Genomic DNA, 27,615 nt, shown 5'->3' on the forward strand with positions numbered 1-27,615 from the left:
GACCCAGTACAGATCCCTGAGGCACACCACTAGACAACGTCCTCCAATCTGACATACACTTATCCACCACTACTCTCTGGCGTCTCCCATACAGCCACTGCTGAAACCATTTTACTACTTCGATATTAATGCCTAACGATTGAACCTTCCTAACTAACCTTCCATGTGGAACCTTGTCACAGGCCTTATTGGTTGCTTTGTACTTTCCAAGCATAAAATTCTTACTATCTAGGAGCTGGAGAATGGCATCTGTCTGCATTCACCACCATGTGCAGGTTCTTTTACAATTCATAGACAAGCTTGATTTGGGAACATAATTACCATTCTCTCACCATCACTGGACCAAAATCTTGGAACTCCCTGCGCCACGGGGATCCATTCACCACATGGTCTTCAGCCCGTCCAGACCTGGCTTTCCATCAACTAACTTTTCAAGAGCTTCTAGGGATGACCATTAAATGCAGGTGTGACTAGGAACACCCATATCCCATGAACACACTTTAAAGAAAAACTCTTGGCGAGCAGGAACGTGCGGCAAGAGCTTAAGAAATTTGGCAGAGGAAGTAGCAGAAAGAGAGAGAGAAAATTTCAAGTTTCAATGAAATCCTCTTTGACTCATCCCGATAACTAGCGGTTGTGAAGTGTTCTTTCTCTCCCAAGTAGACTTTATTTAATTAAAGACTTAACGATGGAGTACCGCTACCCCCCACTTTACAAAACACTTGCGTTTGTCTTTTGGGGATATTAACTCAAACAGCTGTAAAGGGCTGTCCAGGCGAAATCGCCGCACAGGGACTGAACTTCAGCTCCAACTACTTGGTGATGGGGGGGGGGGGCGTTAATCAGTAACAACATGGTATAATATGTAACTAAAGAAGGGAATTAACATATCCCCTATGAGTTAAGTTAAATGCTGTTCTGTGAACCGGTCGGTTACTTACTGCCCGTTTTACTAGTGAAGGAGTTGCGAAGGTGCTTCAGCAGTGAAAGATCGTTAATCATTTACACAAATAAAACATTAGCTGCTTCCTCCCCCCCCCCAACACACACATACACCTCCTGCCCATGCCCCTCTGCCACCGGGTTCAGAAATAAACCTTTCCCTCGCCTACAGAGGGGAAGTAACAACCCAATATACTAAACAGCCCTACTGCAATACCACTGCAAAATGTGCACACATTTAGAATGCAGAAAACCTGCAATTTTTAAATTGGAACCATGTCCTTCAGCACCTCCCGAAATATATCTCAATGAAGGCAGTTATGCAGCCTGTCGGTATTTTTAAACATATATTTTCCTGCCTCTCCTTTCAAACAGACTTTCTACCAAAATTAGATTACTTTTTTCCCCCCAATGCAACTTAAAGTGCATTCTCCAAATTCCCTTCCAGCAGCAGGCAGTTGCAGATTGCCATGCACGCCGATCACTTGAGACCCCTTTTATGCAGAGTTTGCGCTTCGTTCTGAACTATTTCTCCACACCACCCCCCACCCAGAACTTCGTTTTTCCTTCTCTGCGTTCCAAGACGGATTACTGTTACGCGAAAGTCCTTCCATACTTTTTGCACGAGCTATATCATGGACACTTTCTAGCGGGAGAGCAAAGTCTCGATTTTCTTTTACCTTTGAGATGGTGAGGGGCTCTCCGTGTTCCAGCCCCCCCTTTAGGGTAAAGCCCCACGGAGCTCCACCTTGCAAATGAACATGAATATGTTGGTAGATGCTGGCCGCTTCTCTGTTGCGCTCCATACTCTATGATTTCTCGGAGTTCCATCACATTCCCATTGATTTTTTTCTTCCCCCCGACTAACTGCTACTTTGCAACCATTACGGAAATGACATTGAGACATAACTCGCCCGCTCCTCAATCTGCCTTTTCCAGGATTGACAACCAGTCCAGCCAATCATCTCCTCCGTCAGCCTGTGAACGGCGAACCAATGCGACGAAAGGAAAAGGTTCGGGACTTCGGTGCAAATTCTGCTCGAGTTCATCTTTTTAACTCGTTTCGAAGAAATATGGAAATAATTGCATTCAAAAGTTGCTCAATCTTTCAACCTAAAGACTTGTACCTTGAACCTCATTGAAAATGTGTGAAAGAAAACTTGTTGTCCTCTCATTGAATGCACAGCGTTGGTCTCATACTTAGAATTTTCCTTTGTTCCAGTTTTATCTTTGCTTTATTTTCATTAAGCCATACACTACATACGGAGATATCTGGCCTGTCACGCCTGTTCTGTTCCTTGAAAGAGTAATCCATCAGTTTCGCTGCCTAGTGGAGGTGGCACAACAGCGTAGCAGTTAGTGTAATGCTTTACAGCGCCAGAGATCCAGATTCAATTTCTGCCACTGCCTGTGAAGAGTTCATACATTCTCTCTTGACCATGTGGGTTTCCTTCCGTTGTTCCAGTTTTCTCCCATTTTCCAAAGTCATAGGGGTTGAGGTTAGTAAGTTGTCTACATGCTATGCTGGTGCCAGAAGCATGGAGTCACTTCAAAGGTTCAAAGATACAAAGTTTCATTTTATTGTCAAAGTATGTATGTACAATACAACTCTGATATTCCTCTTCTTCAGATAGCCAAGAAACACAGAAAAACCATGGGAGTTGTTGAAAAGAAATAACATCACTCCCTCACCCCGACACAAAAAAGAAACAAAACATGCAAAATCTAAGACCCCCACCCCCTCCAGCACAAAAACCAGCAACAATAACAACAAATCCCTAGCCCTTTCCTCACAGAAAGAAACAGTGACGGAATATCAGATTCCCAGCCCCCTCAACGCAGAAAAGAACAGTTGCAATAGCATTAAAACCTCCAACCATCTCTGTCAAACACAAAGATTAACAGATTCACCCACAGAGAAAAACACCAATATCAAACGTCAGAGCCCAAATCCTCAACTTCTCTTGTGGGCTATCCCTAGCCCATCTGTGGGCTGTGTTGGTCACGGGTGCAAACGATGCATTTCACCGTATGTTTCAATATCTTGATGTATATGTGGCCAATAAAGCTGATCTTTCATCTTTAGTATTTCTAATTTTAATTCCTATTCTGAAATTGAGCTTTTATCCTGAATGGATACAGTGCTTCACCTCTGTTTCGTTATACTGCTCATATTTCAAGAGCCCGGATGAAGACAAAGGAACCTCTCAGTTAGTATTAGTTCATTTTTCATTCCCAGCAAAAATCACTGAAAGCTGTCAGATTTTTCACTCCTTCATGATTTGTGAACCCTCTGTGGTAACGGGGTGACATGTTCATCAGCTGGGCATTTACAGAGAACAAAATGTAAAGTGCCCAGCATAACCATTCTCTAACACAAGGACTATGAGATTAGTGAGGGTAGTTACCATCCAAATGCAGTTCCAAAGAAAGGTGCTCTTACTTTTAAGTGTTTTGCATTATGATAAAGTATATGAAATACATATATATTCATTCCTTTCCATAGATGCTTTCTAATCTGCTGAACTCCTCCAGTACTTTATGTGTTTAACTATGAAAATACACATTTTTCTTCTCTACTAGACAATGTTCATCTTTTACTTTAAAAACAGATTTGCAAATTAAGCTCTGTGCTATTGATTATCTGCTTCTCTGGTGTTCATTCGTTAATAACTCTGGCATTCTATTTTAGACAGAATAATGTGATAATTTCCGTGTTTTCCATGAAGATGAAGATCCTTCCTTAGAAAGCCCACTGCCCTGAAACATTAGCACACTTTCTCTTTCCACAGATGCTTCTGGCTTAAGGAGTATTTCCGGCATTTTCTAATTCTATTTGCATTCAATTCAGGTTGCCGCTTTGCGGGAAGGATGTGGAGATTTTGGAGAGGGTGCAGAAGGGGTTTACTTTGATGCTCTCTGTATTAGAAGGCATATGGTGTAAGGAAAGCTTGGACAAACTTGTTTTCTCTATAGTTCAGAGGCTGGAGAAAAATCAGATAGAGGCTTATTACTAGAGAGGAGGCAGCCAAAATCTTTTTCTCCTCAGCATTGAAGTTACTCATACCAGAGGGAATGCATTTAAGGCTAGAGGGGTTAAATTCAAATGGGACGTGCAAAGCAATTCTTTTACACAGAATGGTGGATGTCTGGAATGAATTGTTGGGGTAGTGGTGGAGCAAATGTGCCAGAGGAATTTAAGAGGCTCTTACTCGGGCACAGGAAAAGGAGGATATGATCACTGTGTAGGCAGATGGGATTCGTTTAGCTGGGAATTTTACTACTAGTGCAATTAGTTTGGAACAACATTATGGGCTGAAGTTCCTGTTCTATGCTATACTGTTCTATGTTTTATTTCAGGTTTCCAGTATCTGCACATTTTTGCTTTCGCATGTCGGGTACTGAGCTAAGAAAAGATTCTTCTGCTATGTAACATAGAAACATAGAAAATAGGTGCAGGAGTAGGCCATTTGGCCCTTCGAGCCTGCACCACCATTTAGTATGATCATGGCTGATCACCCAACTCAGAACCCTGTACCTGCCTTCTCTCCATACCCGCTTTAGCCACAAGGGCCATATCTAACTCCCTCTTAAATATAGCCAATGAACTGGCCTCAACTGTTTCCTGTGGCAGAGAATTCCACAGATTCACCACTCTCTGTGTGAAGAAGTTTTTCCTCATCTCGGTCCTAAAAGGCTTCCCCTTTATCCTTAAACTGTGACCCCTTGTTCTGGACTTCCCCAACATCGGGAACAATCTTCCTGCATCTAGCCTGTTCAATCCCTTTAGAATTTTATACGTTTCAATAAGATCCCCCTCAATCTTCTAAATTCCAGCGAGTATAAGCCTAGTTGATCTCGTCTTTCCTCATATGAAAGTCCTGCCATCCCAGGAATCAATCTGGTGAACCTTCTTTGTACTCCCTCTATTGCAAGAATGTCTTTCCTCAGATTAGGGGACCAAAACTACACACGATACTCCAGGTGTGGTCTCACCAAGGCCTTGTACAACTGCAGTAGAACCTCCCTGCTCCTGTACTCGAATCCTCTCGCTATAAATGCCAGCATACCACTCACCTTTTTCACCGCCTGCTGTACCTGCATGCCCACTTTCAATGACTGGTGTACAATGACACCCAGGTCTCGTTGCACCTCCCCTTTTCCTAATCGGCCACCATTCAGATAATAATCTGTTTTCATGTTCTTGCCACCAAAGTGGGTAACCTCACATTTATCCACATTAAATTGTATCTGCTATGAATTTGCCCACTCACCTAATCTATCCAAGTCACACGGCATCCTCTTAGTATCCTCCTCACAGCTAACACTGCCGCCCAGCTTCGTGTCATCCACAAACTTGGAGATGCTGCATTTAATTCCCTCGTCTAAGTCATTAATATATATTGTAAACAACTGGGGTCCCAGCACTGAGCCTTGAGGTACCCCACTAGTCACTGCCTGCCATTCTGAAAAGGTCCCGTTTATTTCCACTCTTTGCTTCCTGTCTGCAAACAAAAATGATGAGGAAACATACAGGAGTAAGATAGATTGGCTGGTTGAATCATGTCATAACAACAGCCTTCCACTCAACTTCAGTCCAAGGAATTGATTGTGAACTTCAGGAAGAGGAAGCATGGTGAATGCACACTTGTCCTTATTGAGGGGTTAGAGGAGAAAAGGGTAAACAGCTTCAAGTTCCTGGGCATCAATATCTAAAGGGACCATTCCTGGGCCCAACACATTATTGTAATCATGAAGAAGGCAGACCAGCAGCTCTATTTCATTATTAATTAAAAGAGATTTGGCATGTCACTGAAGATTCTTGTAGATTTCTGCAGGTGTACAATGGAGAGCACTCTGACCAGTTGCATCACAGCCTGGTATGGGGGCTCCAATGCACAGGGTCACAAAAATCTGCAGAGGGTTGTAAACTCACCCAGTTCTTTCATAGGCACAACTCTCCCCAGCGTCAAGGATAACTTCAAGAAGCAATACCTTAAGAAGGCAGCATTACTCATTTAAGACCCTCACCATCCAGGACATGCCCTCTTTGTGCTGGTAGCGTTGCGATCATTGGGGGAAGGTACAGGAGCCTGAAGACCCACACTCAATTTCTTAAGAACAGCATCCTCCCCTCCACCATCATATTTCTGAATGGTCCATGAACCCATGAACACTGCCTCATTATTTGTCTTTTGCATTATTTGTTCATTTTTGTAATTTATAGTAATTTCTTAATGTCTTGCATTGTTGTGCAGCTAAACAGCAAATTTCATGACATATGTAAGTGATATTAAACCTGATTCAGACTCTGAAACTGAAAAATACCCAGCAGTCAGGCAGCACTGGTGAAGCAAAGTGGTCAGTCAATGTTTCAGTTCATCTATAGGCTGTTTTCCCTCTGACAAAACAAATAAAGGTTGCGATTTCAGCCCACTTTTGGAAATTATTTTATTGTGAATCTGTTAAGTTATTGAGAAAAAAGTACAAACCATTACAATTACGCCCACTTTGGTTTTAGTCTCAACCTATTTGTGACCAATGGGGATTTACACACATACCAAAGATTGCATTAGAATGACTCTTTCATCATCTCGGCATTTTGTTCAGTAGATCCAATTATGAACTCACTTGTTGATAATCATAGAGAACTTTCCTATACATGGTCAATCAGAGTTCCACATTAACATACCATTCAGTATTATCTCATTACTTGAGAACAAACTTGCATTATGTAAATTTGGTAAAGATTAAGAAGGTTTATAAACTCAAAATGTCAATTACATTGTCTAATAGTGTTCAGATAAATTGTGTAAGTCATATAACATGTTACTAAACTTTCAATGTCAGATTTTGAAATTGGCACTGAATCAATTTCTCTCAGCTTGCGGAGCCACTACCATGATCTGCTTAACCCGGCACACGTAAAAAGGAATGGAAAAAATCAGCCAGATTCTTGCTCCTGGATAATATTTAGTATTCATACTTGGAAAATCTGCTTGTATTATATCAGGTGGATGGGATTGATTTCAGCAATGTAATTCTGTATAGTCGCATTGCCAGTCCATGCTCATTATATACATCTGCAGATACTGGAAATTTGAAATAAAAACAGAGAACACTGGAAACACTCAGCTGATAAAGTAGCATCTGAGGAAAGAGAAACGCTGTGGATGCTGTTGAAGTGTCCCAGACCGGAAAAAACTCTTTCTCTTTCAACTGATACTGCCTGACCTGATGAGTGGTTCCAGTATTTGCTATTCTTACTTTAGTCTACATGGACATATGAAACTTAGCCACTGGGAAACTTAAACAAATTAGCATATCCTATCAAGAGTTAGCACCTTTAAGAAAGGAGAGAAAAATGTATGAAAATTGAAAAAAACATCAAATAGAACTATCTGATTTCCATTCTGCATTGTGAAGAGATGTCTTTATGTGATTCTCTGTTATATTTTAAGAATTCTAAGCCAGTCTATTGATGACTCATTTTCTGTTGTTTTGTTGTTCCTTTCCGCGCCTTGTGGTGCATCAGGCGCAACCTTGCTGTTTCTTCAGCATTTTTGACTGTTTTACGAACCCAGCATGGATAGAAAGCATGCAAGGATCCTGCTGGGTTCGAATCTGGGTCTGGTGCAGACACTACTGCACAACCAGCAAGTGAGCAACCTAACTGCCAGCGCCTCAGTGGAATCTACATTATATTAAGTGTTAATTTATTCTGGAAAATGGAAAAAAGCCCACAATGAATCCACCATGTATTTTCTACATCTTACAATATATTTATAAATATGCAGCACATAAAATTTTACAAGTACCTTTGACTGCTATGTTATCTTATCAACCATCATTTCCTGATGGTACTCACTCATCTGAATGCAGTGGTTCACGAGAAAAACACTCCAGCACTTCACTAAAACTAGAGTTTTCCATGTGCTAGCCAAGGCAATGAATGTCAGTAAATGTCAACAGCATGGTGTGGCTTAGCTGTCCGTGTTCTGTTCAAACCTTCACCTACCTGTGACGCCACTCTTAGGGAATTTTGTATCTGTATTCCCAGATCCCTCTATTCTACTGCACTCCTCAGTGCCTTACCATTAACCCTGTATGTTCTACCTTGGTTTGTCTTTCCAACGTGCAATACCTCACACTTGTCTGTATTAAACTCCATCTGCCATTTTTCAGCCCATTTTTCCAGCTGGTCCAAGTCCCTCTGCAGGCTCTGAAAACCTTCCTCACTGCCTACTACACCTCCAATCTTTGTATCATCAGCAAATTTGCTGATCCAATTTACCACATTATCATCCAGATCATTGATATAGATGACAAATAAAAATGGACCCAGCACTGATCCCTGTGGCACACCACAGGCCTCCACTCGGAGAAGCAATTCTCTACTACCACTATTTGGCTTCTTCCATTGAGCCAATGTCTAATCCAATTTACCACCTCTCCATGTATACCTAGCGACTGAATTTTCCTAACTAACCTCCCATGTGGGACCTTGTCAAAGGCCTTTCTGAAGTCCATGTAAACAATATCCACTGCCTTCCCTTCATCCACTTTCCTGGTAACCTCCTCGAAAAACTCCAACAGATTGGTCAAACATGACCTACCATGCACAAAGCCATGTTGACTCTCCCTAAGAAGGTCCCTGTCTATCCAAATGCTTGTAGATTCTGTCTCTTAGTACTCCCTCTAATAACTTGCCTACTACCGACGTTAAACTTAGCCTATAATTTCCCGGATTGCTTTTCGACCCTTTTTTAAACAACGGAACAACATGAGCCACTCTCCAATTCTCCGGCACCTCACCTGTAGACAGCGACATTTTAAATATTTCTGCCAGGGCCCCTGCAATTTCAACACTAGTCTCCTTCAAGGTCCGAGGGAACACCCTGTCAGGTCCCGGGGATTTATCCACTTTAATTTTCCTCAAGACAGCAAGGACCTCCTCCTTTTCGATCTGTACAATTTCCATGATCTCACTACTTGTTTCCCTTAATTCCATAGACTTCATGCCAGTTTCCTTAGTAAATACAGACGCAAAAAACTATTTAAGATCTCCCCCATTTCCTTCGGTTCCGCACATAGCCGACCACTCTGATCTTCAAGAGGGCCAATTTTATCCCTTACAATCCTTTTGCTCTTAATATACCTGTAAAAGCTCTTTGGATTATCCTTCACTTTGACTGCCAAGGCAACCTCATGTCCTCTTTTAGCCCTCCTGATTTCTTTCTTAAGTATTTTCTTGCACTTCTTATACTCCTCAAGCACCTTATTTACTCCCTGCTTCCTATACATGTCATACAACTTCCTCTTCTTCTTTATCAGAGTTGCAATATCCCTTGAGAACCAAGGTTCCTTATTTCTATTCACTTTGCCTTTAATTCTGACAGGAACGTACAAATTCTGCACTCTCAAAATTTCTCCTTTGAAGGCTTGCCACCTACTGATCACGTCCTTGCCAGAAAACAACCTGTCCCAATCCACACTTTTTAGATCCTTTCTCATTTCTTCAAATTTGGCCTTCTTCCAGTTCAGAACCTCAACCCTAGGACCAGATCTATCCTTGTCCATGATCAAGTTGAAACTAATGGTGTTATGATCACTGGAACCAAAGTGCTCCCCTACACAGAATTCCGTCACTTGTCCTAACTCGTTTCCTAACAGGAGATCCAATATTGCATCCCCTCTAGTTGGTCCCTCTACATATTGATTTAGAAAACTTTCCTGAACACATTTTACGAACTCTAAACCATCTAGACCCCTAACGGTATGGGAGTCCCAATCAATATATGGAAAATTAGAATCCCCTACCACCACAACTTTATGTTTCCTGCAGTTGCCTGCTATCTCTCTGCAGATTTGGTCTTCCAATTCTTGTTGGCTATTGGGTGGTCTGTAATACAATCCCACTAATGTGGCCATACCTTTCTTGTTTCTCAGCTCCACCCATAAGGACTCAGTAGACAAGCCCTCTAATCTGTCCTGCCTGAGCACTGCTGTAATATTTTCCCTAACAAGCAATGCTGCTCCCCCACCTTTCATTCCTCTGCCTCGATCACATCTGAAACATCAGAACCCTGGAAGATTAAGCTGCCAGTCCTGCCCCTCCTGTAGCCAAGTTTCACTAGTTGCTATAATATCATAATTCCACATGTCAATCCACGCCCTCAACTCATCCGCCTTCCCCGCAATACTCCTAGCATTGAAATATATACACCTCAGAAGATTTTTACCACCACTCACAACCTTTCTATTAACGGATTTGCTTGAACTTTTAACATCATTTATTTTCACCCCAGCCACACTGTCAGCTCTGGCACTCTGGTTTCCATCCCCCTGCAAATCTAATTTAAAGCCTCCCCAATAGCACTAACAAACCTCCCTGAAAGAATATTAGTCCCCCTGTAGTTCAAGTGTAACCTGTCTCTCTTGTACAGGTCCCACCTGCCCCAGAAGAGGTTCCAATTATCCTGAAATCTGAAACCCTGCCCCCTACGCCAGTTCCTCAGCCACTTGTTCATCCTCCAGAGCATCCTATTCTTACCCTCACTGGCACGTAGCACAGGTAGCAATCCTGAGATTACCACCCTCGAGGTCCTGCTTTTCAACTTCCTACCAAGCTCTCTATACTCACTCTCCAGGACCTCCTCACTCTTTCTTGCTATGTCATTGGTACCGATGTGCACCACGACATCTGGCTGATCACCCTCCCACTTCAGAATGTCATGCAATCGATCAGAGACATCCTTGACCCTGACACCCGGGAGGCAACAAACCATCCTGTATTCTCTGTCATGACCACAGAACCTCCTATCTGTACCTCTAACTATCGAGTCCCCTATCACTACCGCTCTCCTCTTTTTCCACCCTCCCTTCTGCACTGCAGAGCCAGACTCAGTGCCAGAGATCCGGCTACTGCAGCTTGTCCCAGGTAAGTCATTCCCCCCAACAGTATCCAATGCGGTATACTTGTTGTTGAGGGGAATGGCCACAGGGGAACCCTGCTCTGCCTGCCCTTTCCTCTTCCCTCACCTGACAGTGACCCAATTTCCTGTCCTCTGCTCCTTTGGCGTAACTACCTCCCTGTATCTACTATCTATAATCTCCTCATTCTCCCGAATGATCCGCAGGTCATCCAGCTCCTGCTCCAGTTCCCTAACGCGGTTTGTTAGGAGCTGCAGCTGGATGCACTTCTTGCAGGTGTCGTTGTCAGGGACACCGGAGGGCTCCCTGACTTCCCACATCCTGCAAGAGGAGCACTCCAACATCCTGCCTGGCATTCTCACTGCACTAAACAATCTGAACAAAAAACTTACCAGAACCTACCCTGGCCTCTGCCTGTTCTCGCCGAAGCCTGTTGAGCCAAAGCCGTCCCACTCTGACTCAGTCCACTCCGATGATGGCCGCTGTATATGATGGTCTGTTTTTAAACCTTGGTGCGCTACGTTACGCGCCTGTGCAGTGCAGACCCTTCTCCCCGAGCAGTGTTTAAAAACAAAATCTGGATTACTGTGTTCAGTTTTGGTCACCAAATTACAGGAAGGATATAAATAAGGTTGAAAGAGTGCAGAGAAGGTTTACAAGGATGTTGCTGGGACTTGAGAAACTCAGTTACAGAGAAAGGTTGAATAGGTTAGGACTTTATTCCCTGGAGCGTAGAAGAATGAGGGGAGATTTGATAGAGGTATATAAAATTATGATGGGTATAGATAGAGTGAATGCAAGCAGGCTTTTTCCACTGAGGCAAGGGGAGAAAAAAACCAGAGGACATGGGTTAAGGGCGAGGGGGGAAAAGTTTAAAGGGAACATTGGGGGGGGGGCTTCTTCACACAGAGAGTGGTGGGAGTATGGAATGAGCTGCCAGACGAGGTGGTAAATGCAGGTTCTTTTTTAACATTTAAGAATAAATTGGACAGATACATGGATGGGAGGTGTATGGAGGGATATGGTCCGTGTGCAGGTCAGTGGGACTAGGCAGAAAATGGTTCGGCACAGCCAAGAAGGGCCAAAAGGCCTGGTTTCTATGGAAAGCTTTAAAGCTGAAATATAAATTATGACTCAATTTTCCTTTCCTGAAGTTATGGGATTTAAGAAGTCGAATGAGCTCCTAACAGATAGAAGCAGGGCATATCCTTCACTGTATCTGTATACTGTATACCTTCAACAATTTAGACCATAATAACAGGTAGTATTTGTCTGACTCTCAATTTCTACATTCAGATAATAGGCTGATGGAAGTAAGATAATGAACTAGATTCTAAGTTCAAAGTAAATGTTATTATCAAAATACATATATGTCATCATTTACAGGACAAGCCTGAGATTCATTTTCTTGTGGGCATCATCAGCAAATCTATAGAATAGTAACTATAACAGAATCAATAAAAGATCAACCAGTGTGCAGAAGACTGCAAATGCAAACTTTTTAGTGGTTATAGGAATATTTCAGTGATGGGGCAAGTGAGTCTAGGTATCCCCTTTTATTCAAGGCCCTTTTAGTTGTGAGGTAGAAATTGTTCTTGAACCTGGTGGTGTGAGTCCTAAGGCCCTTGACCCTTCTACCTGATGGCAGCAGCGAGAAGAGACCGTAACAGAGATTTGGATGCATTACCACAATGATACACAGAATACTCAATTAGGGAGTCTTCTGGAGGACATTTTCCTGTACTAACAGCTGAACTGACAAAAAGGCTGTAATCGCCCTTGGAAGGGTGCTGAACAAACAAAGCGTGTTGTATTTTAATTTAAGAAAAGCTGACCCTCTTTGTTCCTGGAGGATTTTGCTTCTTTAATTCATTCATGGAATGTGTTGGATTGATACTGCTGGCATTTATTTTCAATCATTTGAGTGGATCAGGAGTCAGACTGGGTAAAGATGGCATATTTCCTTTCCAGATGCACAGTGGAGAGTACCCTGGTGTGGAAGCATCAATATCCAAGAATGAAAAAACCTACAAAAAATAACATATACAGCCCAGTCTATCACAGGAAAAGCCATCTACATGGAGCACTGGCACAAAAAAGCAGCATCTATCATCAAGGAACTCAATAATCAAGGTTATGCTCTCTTCTCGCTGTCGCATTGGGCAGGAGATGCAGGAGCCTTAAGTCCCATACCAGCAGGTTCATGAACAGTTACTCTACTTCAACCATCAGGCTCCTGAGCCAGTGTGGATAATTTCACTCAACTCAGCACTGAACTGATTTAATAGCCTATGGGTTCACTTTCAAGGATTCTAGAACTCATCTTCTCAGTATTATTTATTTACTTCTTTAGTAATTATTATTGTTTTTTTTTGTATTTGGACAGTTTGTCTTCATTTGCACCTTGACTGTCAGTTTCTAGTTTTAATTGATTCTATCTTATTTCTTTGTTCTACTGTGAATGCCTGCAAGTAATGAATCTCAGGATAGTACATGGTGACAGATATGAACTTTGATAATACATTTACTTTGAACGTTGAACAGATGGAGAGTGGACTGTAATAGGAAAAAATTGGGACGTTCCAGCTGCTACCATCCAGGAAACAGTGACGCATCATAAAAGCCAGGACCAACAGGTTCCGGGCAGCTTCTTCCATCAGGCCAACAGACTGATTAATTCATGCTGATACAACTGTATTTCTATGTTACATTGGCTGTCCTGTTGTACATACTACTTATTATAAATTACTATAAATTGCACATTGCACATTTAGACGGAGACGTAACGTAAAGATTTCTACTCCTCATGTATATGAAGGATGTAAGTAATAAAATCAATTCAATTCAATATTAAGCTGATTCCTTTGGAGCACTTACCCCACCCCCAATCATTCATTCATCCAGTAGCTGGAAGTGCATTTGTACAGTGAAGACTTTAGAGAGATGGCTACAAAGTTCATACCGGCTGAGCTGGCATCAGCTGCAGGAATGTAGAATGCATCAACAGAGAATGCTGTGCTGAAACCAGTGTCAGTGCGTGGTTACATAAGGAAACCCCACAACATTATTTCATAAACTAGGTAGTTCAAGTTGTTGATCTCTCTGCAACTTCACAAATAGCATCTGAATGAGCTGCAACTGCACTTCATTGCCAATGTTAAGGAAAATACCACAAAGCAATTCGCAGGCCCAGAGGTGTTATAGAATCTCTCTGGCACAGGATATTTAAAATATGCAATTGAATTCCTTTAGGTTTTAGTTATTGTTGAAAATATTTTAAATGACGTTTTTGTTACTTTTCTTAAAAAGTTTCTGTTCCAGCTCTTTTCCTCAATCTTCTGTAATTTGTTTTTTTTCCTCTAATAATCTTCCCAAATCTACTTGGCCTTGAATTAACACATTTGAACTTACATTTCCTCCCACTATTGTTAATTCATAATTATTCAGCTTGATTGACATACCTTTATTCCAGCTCAAGCTGCCTTCCTCACCCACCGTAATCACCTTATTAACCTATAAAAATGGTTATTGATGAGAAATATTAACAAGGGCTTCTCTCTCTGCTTCCATTTTCCAGCATTTTTATTTCAGTTGTTTCAGGAAAATAAAAATTCCAGGTCCTTGTTGTAAGGGTCATGGCAAGATCATCCTCACAAATCTGCTTTAAACCAGCAAAGCAAACTATTGCAGGAGCTGGAGATCTGAAATAAAAATGGAGGATGCTGGAAATACTCAGGAGGTCAGGTGATATCTGGAGACAGGGAAATATCTTTTTTTTAGTTCTGAATGAAAGTTATTAATCTAAAACACTGTGTCTTTTTCTCTCTCTCTGCAGGTGCTTCCTTTTCGTACCCTGTTTGACCTAGCACAAAACTCATGGCCTACCAGGCAGCAGGGATCTGTCCTCCTATATGCTTCCACAACTTTTCTTTAGCATCTTTACTGTCTCAGGAGATTAAGGAGGTTCAGCTTGTCATCAAACACTCTAACGAACTTCTACAGATGTGCTGTTGATAGTATCCTGTTTGCATCAAGGTCTGGTAGAGTAATTTGAATCAGAAGGAATGTAAGAAACCAACATACCGTTTACCTAAATTGATGCAATCCTTTCAAAAATACGACCAATTATCAGGATACAAGATCAACATAGATAAACCCCACTACTTTCATATAACTATAGCCCACCAAGAGAAATTGAAAGTAGATATCCTTGGGCATGGCAAACAGAGTCCATCAAGTATTTGGGCATCATTATGCCAAAAGGTTTGGCAAAATTATCAGAATGCAATTATCAGCCTATATATAAAAAGTTAAGAAGATATAACAAGATAGAACGCCTATATATAAAAAGTTAAGAAGATATAACAAGATGGAACCTAATTCCTTTTCTTGGTCTCAGTTCAAGGATTGAATCTATTAAAATGAATATACTGCCTAGACTACTATATCTCTTTCAGACCCTACCAATAGAGATGAACCAAAATCAATTCAATGAATGGAATAAGATGCTATCAAGTTATATATGGCAAGGTAAAAGGCCTAGGGTTTGTCTCAAAACTTCGCAATTAGCCAAGGAAAAGTGGGCAGCGGGGGGCTACCTTCTCTTAGAGATTATTATTTTGCAGCACAGTTGAGAGCTGTGATATGCTGGTGCAACCCATCATATGACGCTCAATGGAAAAACATTGAGGAGAGGATACTTTCCATCCCCATATGGACAATTTTGGCTGATAACAAACTACAAAGTTACTTAAATAATATTGACAACCCGTGGGTGAAATGGACTCTTAAAATACGGAAAACTATTATAAAAGAATATAAACTAGAGAGAAACATTGCAATTCTTAAATGGTGTACATATGACTTGGATTCTGCGCCGAATAAATTGGATACTAGATTTAAGGACTGGACAGCTAAAGGAATAACAGCCAATTGCAATATAGTGAAAGAAGGAACACTGTTCAGTTTTGAAATGTTCAAAGAGAAACACTTATTAGAAAAACAAGACTTTTACCAGTATTTACAGATGCGACAGTGTGTTAATAGGATGGTTAAAAATGTAACCAAGGCAAGTACATGTCTGATAGAGCTATTTAGAAAAGCATGTAATTCAGACAACGGTAGTAGAATAATTTCAAGGGTGTATAAGGGTTTGTCAAATCTTAAAACACATTCGACTTCATACATTAAAACAAATTGGGAGAAGGAAGGAGGGATAATCATATCTGAGGAAGACAAGACAATAATATGGAGGTATCAATGAAAGTGTACCAGTTCACAGAAATGGAGGGAGTTCGGGTGGAAAAACTTGATAAGATATTTTATTATACCCTCTCAGAAATCCCATTATGATAGTAACCCCCTGTTTGCTGGAGAAATTGTGGAAATCAGAATGCAAACCATTATCATATTTTCTGGGAATGCCCCATTATCAAAGACTATTGGAGTGAGATACATAATGCCCTACAAGACATCTTTAAATGTGAAATACTCTTAGAGAGTAAGACAATATATTTTGGGTATATACCTCAAGAATGGTTGAAAAGAGATAAATGTTTAATGAATGTACTGCCAGTGACTGGTAAAAAGACCCTTACCAGGAAATGGTTATCACAGGAGAGCCTGTGATATAAATGTATGGATGGAAATTACAATGAACATTTACAAATTGGAGAAGATAACAGCATCTGTTAATGCTTCCTTCAGTTAGTCCTGATGAAGGGTCTCGGCCTGAAACGTCGACTGCACCTCTTCCTACAGATGCTGCTTAGCCTGCTGCGTTCACCAGCAACTTTGATGTATGTTGCATCTGTTAATCATAAATTGGAACAATTTTATTCATACTGGAAAAAAATGGTTTAACTACATAACACCTCATAGGCCTGATTTTATTCTCACAAGTCAATGAGTATGTTGCTAAAAAAAGATCACTCCCTACTCTGTACATAGCTTTCCTCTTTGGATTGTTCTTTCTTTCCTCTCCTTTCGATAAGTGTATACCTCAGATGAGTATTATGTGGAGATTTGTGACAAATATGATTACATGATATATATGTACAGTATCTGAAATACATCTTGTGGAAACGTTTGTCTGATGATGAAGTTCAATAAAAAATAAATTACAAAAAAAAAGGAATGTAAGAGGCAACAGAGAGCAGCAGTCTCTGCCCAATACATCATGAGCACATACCTGCCTACCATCAGTTGTACCTAGAGGAGATGCTGCCTTAAAAAGACAACATTCATCTGCCAAGGGCCCACCATCGATGGTGGGGTCTTCTTGTAGCTATCATCAGACAGGAGTTACAGAAGCCCAAAATCCTCGACTAGGTTCAATAACAGTCCCTTCAAACATTTTCTTCTTGAACCAACCGGCAAAACCTTAATCACCATCTCAGTATAGCAACACTATAACCACTTTGATCAGTTTGCAATAAAATGCACCATTTTGTTCTTGTTGTGTTGTTTCCTGTAAAAAAAAGTGTAAAATTTATTCATAAACCCAACAGATTCTGCAGATGCTGGAAATCCAGAGCAACACACCCACACACAATGCTGAAGGAACTCAGCATTGGGAATAACTAAGCAGTTGACATTTTAGGTAGACACTCTTCTTCAGGACTGGGAAGGAAGGGAGAAGAACCCACAATGAGAAGGTGGGGTAATGGGAAAGAGTATAAGCCAGAAGGTGGCAGGTGGTTGGGTGGGGGAGGGATGAAGTAGGAAGCTGGGATATGATAGGTGGAAAAGTTAAAGGGCTGGAGAAGAAGGAATTAGATAAGAGAGGAGAGTAGATCACGGGAGAAAGAGAAGGAGGAGGGACACCAGGGGGAGGTAATAGGCAGGCAAGGAGAAGAGAGGAGGAAAGAGGGAAGCCAGAATGGAAGTGAAAGAAGAGGGAAGAGGGAAGGGGAAAATTAACAGAAATTAGAGAAATTCATGTTAAAAGTATGAGATGTTGCTCCTCCAGCCTGACAGTGGCTTCATTGTGGCAGCAGAGGAGGCCATGGACCAACATGTTGGAACAGGAATGGGGATTGGAATTAAAATGCTTGGCCTCCAGGAATTCTCTGCTCTTTGTGGATAGAGCAAAGGTGACAAAACGGTTCCCTAATCAAGACTGGATCTCACCATTGTACCTTGTGCTCCTAATGTGGATCTCACATTGGGAGCACAAGGTACAGCAGATGACTCCAACAGTTTTGTAGGTGAAGTGTTGCCTCACATAGCAGGACGCAGGACTGCTTGGGGTGGGTTCTGAATGGAGGTGAGGGAGGAGGTGAATGGGTAGGTGCAGCACGTTTTCCGATTGTAGGGATAAGTGCCAGGAGGGAGGGAGAGAGATTGGTGGGGAGGAACAAATGGTGGGAAGGTAAAGATGTCTTTGTGATGGGATCCCATTGAAGATGGCAGAAGTTGCAGAGAATGATATGCTGGATTTGGAAGTTCATTGGGGTGGTAGGTGAGGACAAGAGGAAAGTGAGAAGATGGGGGTGAGAGCTAATGTCTGGAAAATTGGGGAAATTCAGGTGAGGGCAGCACCGATATTGGAGGAAGGCAAACCATGTTCTTTGAAGAAGAAAGACAACTCTGATGTTCTGGAAAGGAAAGCCTCATCTTGGAAACAGATGTGGTGGAGATAAAGGAACTGAGAAAAAGCAATGGCATTTTTACAGGAGACAGGGTGGGAACAGGTATAGTCAAGATAGCTGTGGGTGTTGATAGGTTTGTAAATTATATCAGCAGACAGTTTGCCTCCAGAGATGGAGAGAGTAAAATTGAGAAATGGGAGACAGATGTCAGAAATGGACTAAGTGAATTTAAAGGTAAAGTGGAAGTTGGAGACAAAGTTGATAAAATTGATGAGCTCAGCGTGGGTGCATGAAGCAGCACCAATGCAGTCATCATTGTAGCACAGAAGGAGTTGGGGAGCATTACCAGGGAAGGCTTGGAACATGACTTTCCACATAGTCAATGGAAAGGCAGGCATAGCTAGGGCCTATGCATATGCCCTTGACTACACCTTAATTTTGGAGAAAGTGGGAGGAGCCAAAGAGAAATTGTTTACTGTGGAGTCCAGTTCAGCCAGACGGAGGAGGGCGGTAATGGAGGGGAACTGTGTGGGTCTGCTGTCGAGAAAGAAGTGGAAGGCTTTTAGGGAGATAACAATATATAGGCACTGGACATCCATGGTGAGAAAGAGGTGATCAGGGACAGGGAATCGAAAGTTGCTGAGGAACATGTGAAATGTCACGGATGTAGATGGGAAAGGACTGAATCAAGGGGGATAAAAGGAGTTGGTGTAAGTACCCAGACTGCCAGGTTTGTGGATCTTGGGTAGGAGGTAGAAATAAGCAGTGTGGGGTAGGGGAACTATGAGGTTGGTGGCAGCGGATGGGAGATCTCCAAAGTTGATGGGGTTGGTGATGGAGACAATGTTTTGATGGTCCAGAGTGGGGTCCTGATCAAGGGGTAAGTAAGAGGAGGTGTCTTAGAGTTGCCACCTGGCCTCAAGAATGTAGAGATCAGTCTGCCAGACTACAACAGTACCCACTTTGTCTGCAGGTTTCATGGTGAGGTTGGGATTGGTGTGGAGAGAGTTGGGGGCAGTGCATTCAGAAGGAGTAAGGCTCAAGTAGGAGAGAGAAGTGCTGAATAGTTTCTACTAAGTTTGTTTTTCTTGTGAATGTTGCTTATATGATGTTATGTGGCTGTGATGCTGCTGAAAGTAAGTTTTCCACTGTACCTGTGCTCACATTTATTTGGGCATAGCACAAGGAATTCAAATGTGACAATCAAACTATGAACTCAGCCAACCTTCAGCTGGAATCTGAAGGCAATGAAAAAATACCACCAACATATTCTATGTTTATTACACCAGTCTCTGAAAACTCTAGAGACTACAGTACATGAAAATCCCAGGAGATGAGCAGTTTCTGAGATACTCAATCCACCTGACTGGCACCAACAGCGTTCCAAGGTCGGTCACTTAGATCACATTTCTTCCCCATTCTGATGTTTGGTCTAAACAGCAACTGAATCTCCTGACCATGTCTGCATGATTTTATGCATTGAGTTGCTGTTGCATGACTGGCTGATTTTGCATTGATGGGCAGGTGTACAGGTATACCTAATAAAGTGCCCACTGAGTGTAAGATGCCACATGTATGGCCTCAGCTGGTCATTATCTATATCAGTGATTTAGATGAGGGAATGCTGCAAGACTGGGTGGCAGGATATTATGGCGAGAGAAATGTGCGATAGAACAGATGCGCAGTCATTTTTCAAACATGAGAGATTGAAAGATGTTGATGTTCAGAGTGAGCTGGATATCTATGCATACAAAGAATTGAAAGATAATGTGCAAACACAGCAAACAATAAGGGGGATCGGGGGGCGGGGGGAAACGATCTGCTTGCCTGTATTGAAAGTACAGCAAACAATAGGGGGGAGGTGGGGAAACGATATGCTCGCCTGTATTACAAGTACAGCAAGCAATAAGGGTGGGGGGATTGATATGCCCGCCAGTGTTGCAAGAGGACTTAAGTATACAAATGATGAAATCTTATTGGAATGACAATATGCAATAGAGGGAGTCAGACCGAGTTGAACCAAAGTTTTCTAGATTGATTACTGGAATAATGGTTCTCTCATTTGAAGAGAGATTAAGCAGACATATATTATAATTCCTGGGGTTTTGAAGAATGAAAGGTTGTCTCACTGAAACATAAAACTGGTGATCCAGTGAACAGCATATTGTGTTCACTTGCTCACCACACGTTGTCTGTGACTAGAGGGCAGTGCTAATATTTGATGGCATATTTAGTCCAAATTTAGGAACAGTATTTTAAATGATCATAATAAATACAATGCAGAATGAAGCCCATCTATGTAGGAAACAGTAACTCTCTCCACAGATGTTGTCTGACTTCTGAGTATTTCCATTTACTCTTTTATTTCAGATTTTCAACATCTACTTTATTTTGCTTTTAAATAACCATCCTGTCTGTGTGGGATCTTAGAAGTGGTCCAATTAATCATGTTTCCCTCCTCCTTCTCCTCCTGCGAGGCACGTCAAACATTTTCCTTTATTTGTATGTCTAATTCCCTATTGTTAGTTTTGATTCAGACAGATTGCCCAATTCACTTTATTACTGAAGCTTGCCTGGACAGCTTTTACATTTCCTTTCATTAGGGAAACACTCAAACTCATCTTGAGGGGTCAACAGTACTTGAAGTTGTTCTGATGAGTTGGGCTTCAGCCAAAACTTTGCAACATATGTCTGTATAAAATAGCTTGTATGTCTCCAAACGCTAGCATTCCTACATCTGATTAACAGAGTTTGAAATTCATAAAAGCAGTTCCCAATTTCAAAGTGCCAATAATTTGGTTAGCAACAAGAGCCAAAATTTTGCATTCAAGGCAATCAAACCTACCATTAACTTGAAATCTGCATTCTCTGATCTCTGTTTATTTGAATAGAAAAAACCCCATCTTATTTCCAGCAATTCCTGAAACACATTAAGCATAAAAGAAACAAGTCACGTAACATATCAGTTTATTTCTATATATACAGAAGACTCATTTTAATATTCTGGGTCGTGATCAAATCCAGTTCACAATTGATGTAAACATGTTGCTCTTCGCTTCTTTGACCCACAGAAGGGAGTTTCTTCTTATACCTACCCTTTAATTCTGTTGAACACATCCTAGTGGGGTCAATTTAGTCAAAGGTCATGGAACAACGTAAACCAAAACTCTCTAAAAAAAAGTGTCACAAATATTGAAAAACAGGCATTACAAATAGTATAACAAGATATTAGCAGACCCCTCTGAAGTTTATTGTAAAGTACTACAAAAAACATACATAATTATAACCTCTGAATTTTAGCGATCTTAAGCAGCTCAACTATGAACGTAATTTGTACTTAAGTATACTTCTCTCCAACTCTGATGCTAAACCAACATTATGGTGATCTCTTAAAAAAAACTTTGCTCTGATCTATTAAGGGAATCACCAGTGTCTGCAGATCTCCTGTAAGCTGCCTTTTAAGTCTTACATGAACTCTCCTCTTCAGCTCTAGATGAGACGAAAGATAAAATGTTGAATCCCATGATAACTCAGAGGTGTCTGCTCTACTGTGTACTAACCTACCTGCAGCTCCTTGAAAATTTGTTCTGAACCCTCCTAATTTTGAAATACAAAAAAAAACACCCATAACTTTGCTTCAAGCCATTCACCTTATGAGCATACCAAATTTGTTTGGTTCATTGTTATATGACCATGAATTGGTTAATTAAAGAAATGTAAGTTTGTTTGACGTTTGACCATTATTGGGACAATTTTGAAAGGCATTAGTTTATCAACATTACAAACAGTTGGTGAATGGGTTTTATTCTAAATGTATGCTGTTGTTGAACATTTTTAAAGATTGCTGAGGACAAATCCAGACTTGGGGGAACCAGGGCTGTTAGTTATTGCTAGTCAGTTGTATCCCATTTTGATATTTCTGTCTTTGTTTTCACACATTGATTCAATGAAAGACAATGTAAACTTTGTTCATTGTTCTGATATAACACCATACATTAGTATTATGTATTCAGTTTTTATTTCTTTACAACTGCTGACTAATCGGCTGAGTATGTTCAGTATTCATTTTGTTTTTGGTTTCCAGGAAGTATGCTCCACCTTGTCACAAATATTCTCTCTGTTCTCTCCCTTTCTGGAACTTAAAAGATACTTGTTACCTCAGTTTTCTGATGAAAGGTCATAATCCTGATAACTTAACTCTGGTTCTCTGCACATAGATGCTGCCTAAGTGGTAGAGTATCAACAGCATTTTCCAGTGTTACTTATGTGATAACTTGTAAATTTTATTGACAACCAAACCATATGGGTTCAGAGAAGTAACAGGTGTATATATTCAAATGCAAGTGAATGAAGTCTTGGCTCCTTAGCTGTACTGATTTAAACCCAGATCCTCTTAAGCTTTCCATTTTTTAAAGCAGGGTTATACAATTTACACTATTTTTTTCAGCTATCAATGTACCCCCTGGATATCTTGAATTTCCTGAAGGGGAAGGAGGACTAATATGCACCAGTTTACATTGGGGGGTTTGGCAGTGGAGAAAATCAGAAGCATTAAATTCCTGGGCATTGACATATCGGATAACCTGTCCTAGGCCCTGCACGAAGATGCAATCACAGGAAAGAATGTTAGCATGTTTGTTTTCTTAGGAGATTAAGGTATGTCACCAAACACTCCAACAAATTTCTACAGATGTACTGTTGAAAGTATCCTTACTGGTTGCATCATGGCCTGATACAGCAATTTGAATGTGGCAGAACATAAGAAGCTATGGAGGGTGGTGGACTCTTTCCAATGCAACACGAACACATCCCTCTCCACCACCAGTAGTATCTACATGAACTGCTGCCTCAGGAAGACAACATCCATCACAAGCAGCCCATGATCCACGTTATGCCATTTTCTCACGGCTACCATTGGGCAAGAGGTGTAGCGGCATGAAGTTCCATACCATCAGGTTCAAGAACAGCTACTTCCCTTTAATCATTCAGTTCTAGAGCCAGCTGGCTAATCACTACCTTAGTGTAGCAACACTTAGACCACCTTGATCACTTTGTAATAAAATGGACTTAGTTATTTTTTGTTCAAACTGTAATTGTATTCTTCTTGTAAAAAATTATGTACAAATTGTATAATTTATATTTAGTTTATCTTTTTTGTGACTGCTACTAATATGATGCTATGTACCTGTCACAAGTCTAAAACTGCAGAGGTTAATTCTTTAAGATGGAAACTGGTCTTTGGAATACACGTTCAGAATTATTAACAAAGTAAAACTTTAACATTCAGGCCGAAAGACAAAGAGGAAAAAAAGATAGAGTAGGTGGTGCCTCACACAGTTCTCATTGTCAACACAGTTCTGTTAGAGATATTACCTCATAAAATCTAAGAAGTCCGCAAATTTGCTTCATATTAAAAACACAGACTAACTTTCTTAACCACATTCTACTCCTGTTTAGATAGAACATTGGCATAACTCAGATATTGCGTTAGCTCAGATTTAACACTTCAGAATCAGAATCAGAATCAGGTTTATTATCACCTGTGTGTCGTGAAATTTCTTAACTCAGCAGCAGCAATTCAATGCAATACATAATATAGAAGAAGAAAAAAAAAGTAAATCAATTATAGTATACATATATTGAATAGATTAAAATCATTCAAAAAATAGAAACAATATATATTTAAAAAAGTGAGGTAGTGTTCAAAGGTTCAATGCCCATTGAGGAATCGGATGGCAGAGGGGAAGAAGCTGTCCCTGAATCGCTGAGCGTGTGCCTTCAGGCCTCTGTACCTCCTACCTGATGGTAACAGTGAGAAAAGGAATTGCCCTGGGTGCTGGAGGTCCTCAATAATGGACACTGCCTTTCTGAGACACTGCTCCTTGAAGATGTCCTGGGTACCTTGTAGGCTGGTGCCCCAAGATGGAGTTGACTCAAATTACACCCCTCTGCAGCTTCTTTCAGTTCTGTGCAGTAGCCCCTCCATAGCAGACAGTGATGCAGCCTCTCAGAATGCTCTCCATGGTATGTCTATAGAAGTTTAAATGTGTATTTGTTGACATACGAAATCACTTGGCAGATTTCTTCACCTCCTAATTCACTCATCCAGTTCTCCCTCTCAATGTAAATCAAAAGGAACTCAAAAGTTGCATATGTCATACAATATTTTAGAACTCAGAGAGAACTCACATGCTTCACTCTGAATAGTTAAAACAGGCAGTTATGGCTTAAATACAATCATACATCCTTGAAAACTTTTAAACTTTAATGCCTTTCAAACTCCATTTTGAACATACTAACACAAACATTCAAGCATACCCATTTTCACTAAAGCTCCTATAAACACCGAGCTTTCTCACATTCTAATCACTCATTTCTGATAGATCTCAGATTTTAAGACTTGTTTGGCAAGCAGTCTGGTCTTGCCACAGTGAACACTCTTTCAAGTGGGGGCGCAATTCATCTGAAATCACTCTTGCATAAGTCAAGCGTTTGACTTCTCCTTTAGCAGCTTAACCTGCAGGACTACGTCTCTGATCCTTCTCATTGTACGATTCGTTCTGTTACACTCCAGCAAGCCCCATCAATCCAGACCCAATCTCTTTAATACTTATTCTTTGGATCTGCAAAACAACCCCCGTTGGTGTGCATTAGCAAAGAGTTTTGGATAAACTATAACAGTTCTGAGTTATCAGCTGGTATTATCTCCTGGTTATTGATTCTAATCATACTCCCTTCATTTCAATATACACTTCAGCATAAACAGGTCTTGAATGCCTGTCTATGTTCTTGCTTCTTCGGGTTTGGCCAGCATTCATTGCCTTGAGAAGGTGATGGTGATCTGCCTTTATGAGTGACTGCAGTACCCCTGGGGAAAGTAACCTTACAAAGCAGTTGGGTGGGGCGTTCCAGAATATAAGCACAGTGATAATGAAGAGCCAGTAATATATTATCAACTCAGGATAATGTGTGATTTAGAGGGAGCCTGTGAGTATTGGTTTTCCATTCACCCTCTGCTCTTTTCCAGACAGTGAGAAATATGGTGGGTTCATTACTGTTGTTGGATTAGCCTGAGAGAATAATTGCAATGTATTTTATTGATGGGGGTCACTGTAGTCACCGTGTACTGGTACAAGCAGAGGGTATTCCATCAGGTTCCTGATTTGTATCTTGCTGATGATGGTGTCAGATTGGACTCACTTTTGTTGGAGTTATCATTGCCTGGCACTTTTGAGGTGCAAGTGTTACTTGCTACTTGATAGCTCATGGTTACATGTTGTCTTGCTGCACACAGGCATGGGTAGCTTCATTTGCTGAGGAACTGCAAAAGGAATTGAACAAGATTAATGGCACTACTTTTTACCTTACAATAGAACAAAGGGCATGGAGGTGCTGAAGGTGGTTGGGATGAGGGCATTACCCTGGGAACTCCCACTGTACCTCAGTACATGTGACAACAATAAATCAGTTCTAATTCTAGAGCTATCTGGGGACTGGGTTGTTTGACCTCTGACAATCACAACCATCTACCTTTATTGGAAGTAGGGCTCAAACCACTGGCGCAATTTCCCTTGATGTCTTTGACCAGTTGTGCCAGTATCCATTGATGCCCCACTTAGTCAAACAGTGCCTTTATTTCAAAGGCAGTCATTTGTTCTTCAGCTGTGGAATCCAGGTGTTTGGTCCATGTGTGCACAAGGCTGTGTTACTTAGAGCCAGGTGGTCCCAGCAAAACCCAAAATGGGCATCAGTGAACTGGGTTTTGGCCTGAAACATTGACAATATGCTTTTCCATGGATGCTGCCTGGCCTGCTGAGTTCTTCCAGCATTTTGTGTGTGTTGATTATGACTAAGTGTTGCTTGATAGTACTTTCAACAACTTTTTTTTTCCTTTGCTGATGACCGAAAGTAGATTGAACCATAGTTAGTTTGATGGGAACAGCAAATTTTCACACTGTCAGATTAAAGATTAGCTTTATTTGTCACATGTACATTGAAACATATAGGGAAATACGTTGTTTGCATTAATGTCCAACACAGTTGGCTGAGTGGGCAGATGCAGCTTAATGTGGATAAATGTGAGATTATCCACTTTGGTGACAAGAACAGGAAGGCAGATTACTATCTGAATGGCGTCGAGATAGGAAAAGGGGAAGTACAACGAGATCTAGGTGTCCTTGTTCATCAGCCACTGAAAGTAAGCATGCAGGTACAGCAGGCAGTGAAGAAAGCTAATGACATGTTGGCCTTCATAACAAGGGGAATTGAGTATAGGAGCAAAGAGGTCCTTCTGCAGCTGTACAGGGCCCTGGTGAGACCACACTTGGAGTATTGTGTGCAGTTTTGGTCTCCAAATTTGCGGAAGGACATTCTTGCTATTGAGGGAGTGCAGCGCAGGTTCACGAGGTTAATTTCTGGGATGGTGGGTCTGTCATATGTTGAAAGATTGGAGCAACTGGGCTTGTATACACTGGAATTTAGAAGGATGAGAGGGGATCTGATTGAAACATATAAGACTTTTAAGGGATTGGACATGCTAGAGGTAGGAAACATGTTCCCAATATTGGGACAGTCCAGAACCAGAGGTCACAGTTTAAGAATAAGGGGTAGGCCATTTAGAACGGAGTTGAGGAAAAACTTTTTCACCCAGAGAGTTGTGGATCTGTGGAATGCTCTGCCTCAGAAGGCAGTGGAGGCCAGTTCTCTGGATGCTTTCAAAAGAGAGTTAGATAGAGCTCTGAAAGATAGCGGAGTCAAGGGATATGGGGAGAAGGCAGGAACGGGGTACTGATTGTGGACGATCAGCCATGATCACAGTGAATGGCGGTGCTGGCTCGAAGGGCTGAATGGCATACTCCTGCACCTATTATCTATTGTCAGTCCGAGGCATGCTAGGGGCAGCCCGGAAGTGCCACCATGCTTCCAGTGTCAACATCTGATGCCACAACTTACTAGCTCTACCTCGTACATCTTGGAAATGTGGGCGTAAACTGGAGCACCTGGAGAAAACACATGTAGTCATGTGGAGAATGTAAAAAAACTCCTCACAGACAACAGCGGGAATTGAACACTGATCTTACAGCTGGTGTGTAAAGTGTTACACTAACCACCAGACTATGCTGTTGGTAGATACCAATGTTGTTACTGC

General features: G+C 41.3%; 1 protein-coding gene and 1 long non-coding RNA gene across 6 annotated transcripts in view; both read right to left on the minus strand.

Annotated features, from left to right (window-relative positions):
- LOC134353003 (protein Shroom4-like) overlaps nucleotides 1-1,892 on the minus strand; it is a 156,089-nt gene extending 154,197 nt beyond the window's left edge. For 4 of the 5 annotated variants that reach the window (XM_063060757.1, XM_063060759.1, XM_063060758.1 and 1 more), the window contains exon 1: nucleotides 1,623-1,892. In XM_063060757.1, the coding sequence (XP_062916827.1) occupies nucleotides 1,623-1,748 (126 nt within the window). In that variant the 5' untranslated portion in view covers nucleotides 1,749-1,892. The remainder of the gene's footprint in view (nucleotides 1-1,622) is intronic. The other variant, XM_063060761.1, reaches the window with a different exon arrangement.
- Nucleotides 1,893-16,216: 14,324 nt separating this feature from the next.
- LOC134353366 (uncharacterized) overlaps nucleotides 16,217-27,615 on the minus strand; it is a 57,130-nt gene continuing 45,731 nt past the window's right edge. Inside the window, exons 2-3 of the long non-coding RNA XR_010019597.1 lie at nucleotides 21,313-21,387; nucleotides 16,217-16,684 (exon numbers count right to left, since the gene is read on the minus strand). This is a non-coding gene — a long non-coding RNA (uncharacterized LOC134353366). The remainder of the gene's footprint in view (nucleotides 16,685-21,312; nucleotides 21,388-27,615) is intronic.

The sequence above is a fragment of the Mobula hypostoma genome, chromosome 10, assembly GCF_963921235.1.
Source record: "Mobula hypostoma chromosome 10, sMobHyp1.1, whole genome shotgun sequence".
NCBI classification, from domain to species: Eukaryota; Metazoa; Chordata; class Chondrichthyes; order Myliobatiformes; family Myliobatidae; genus Mobula; species Mobula hypostoma.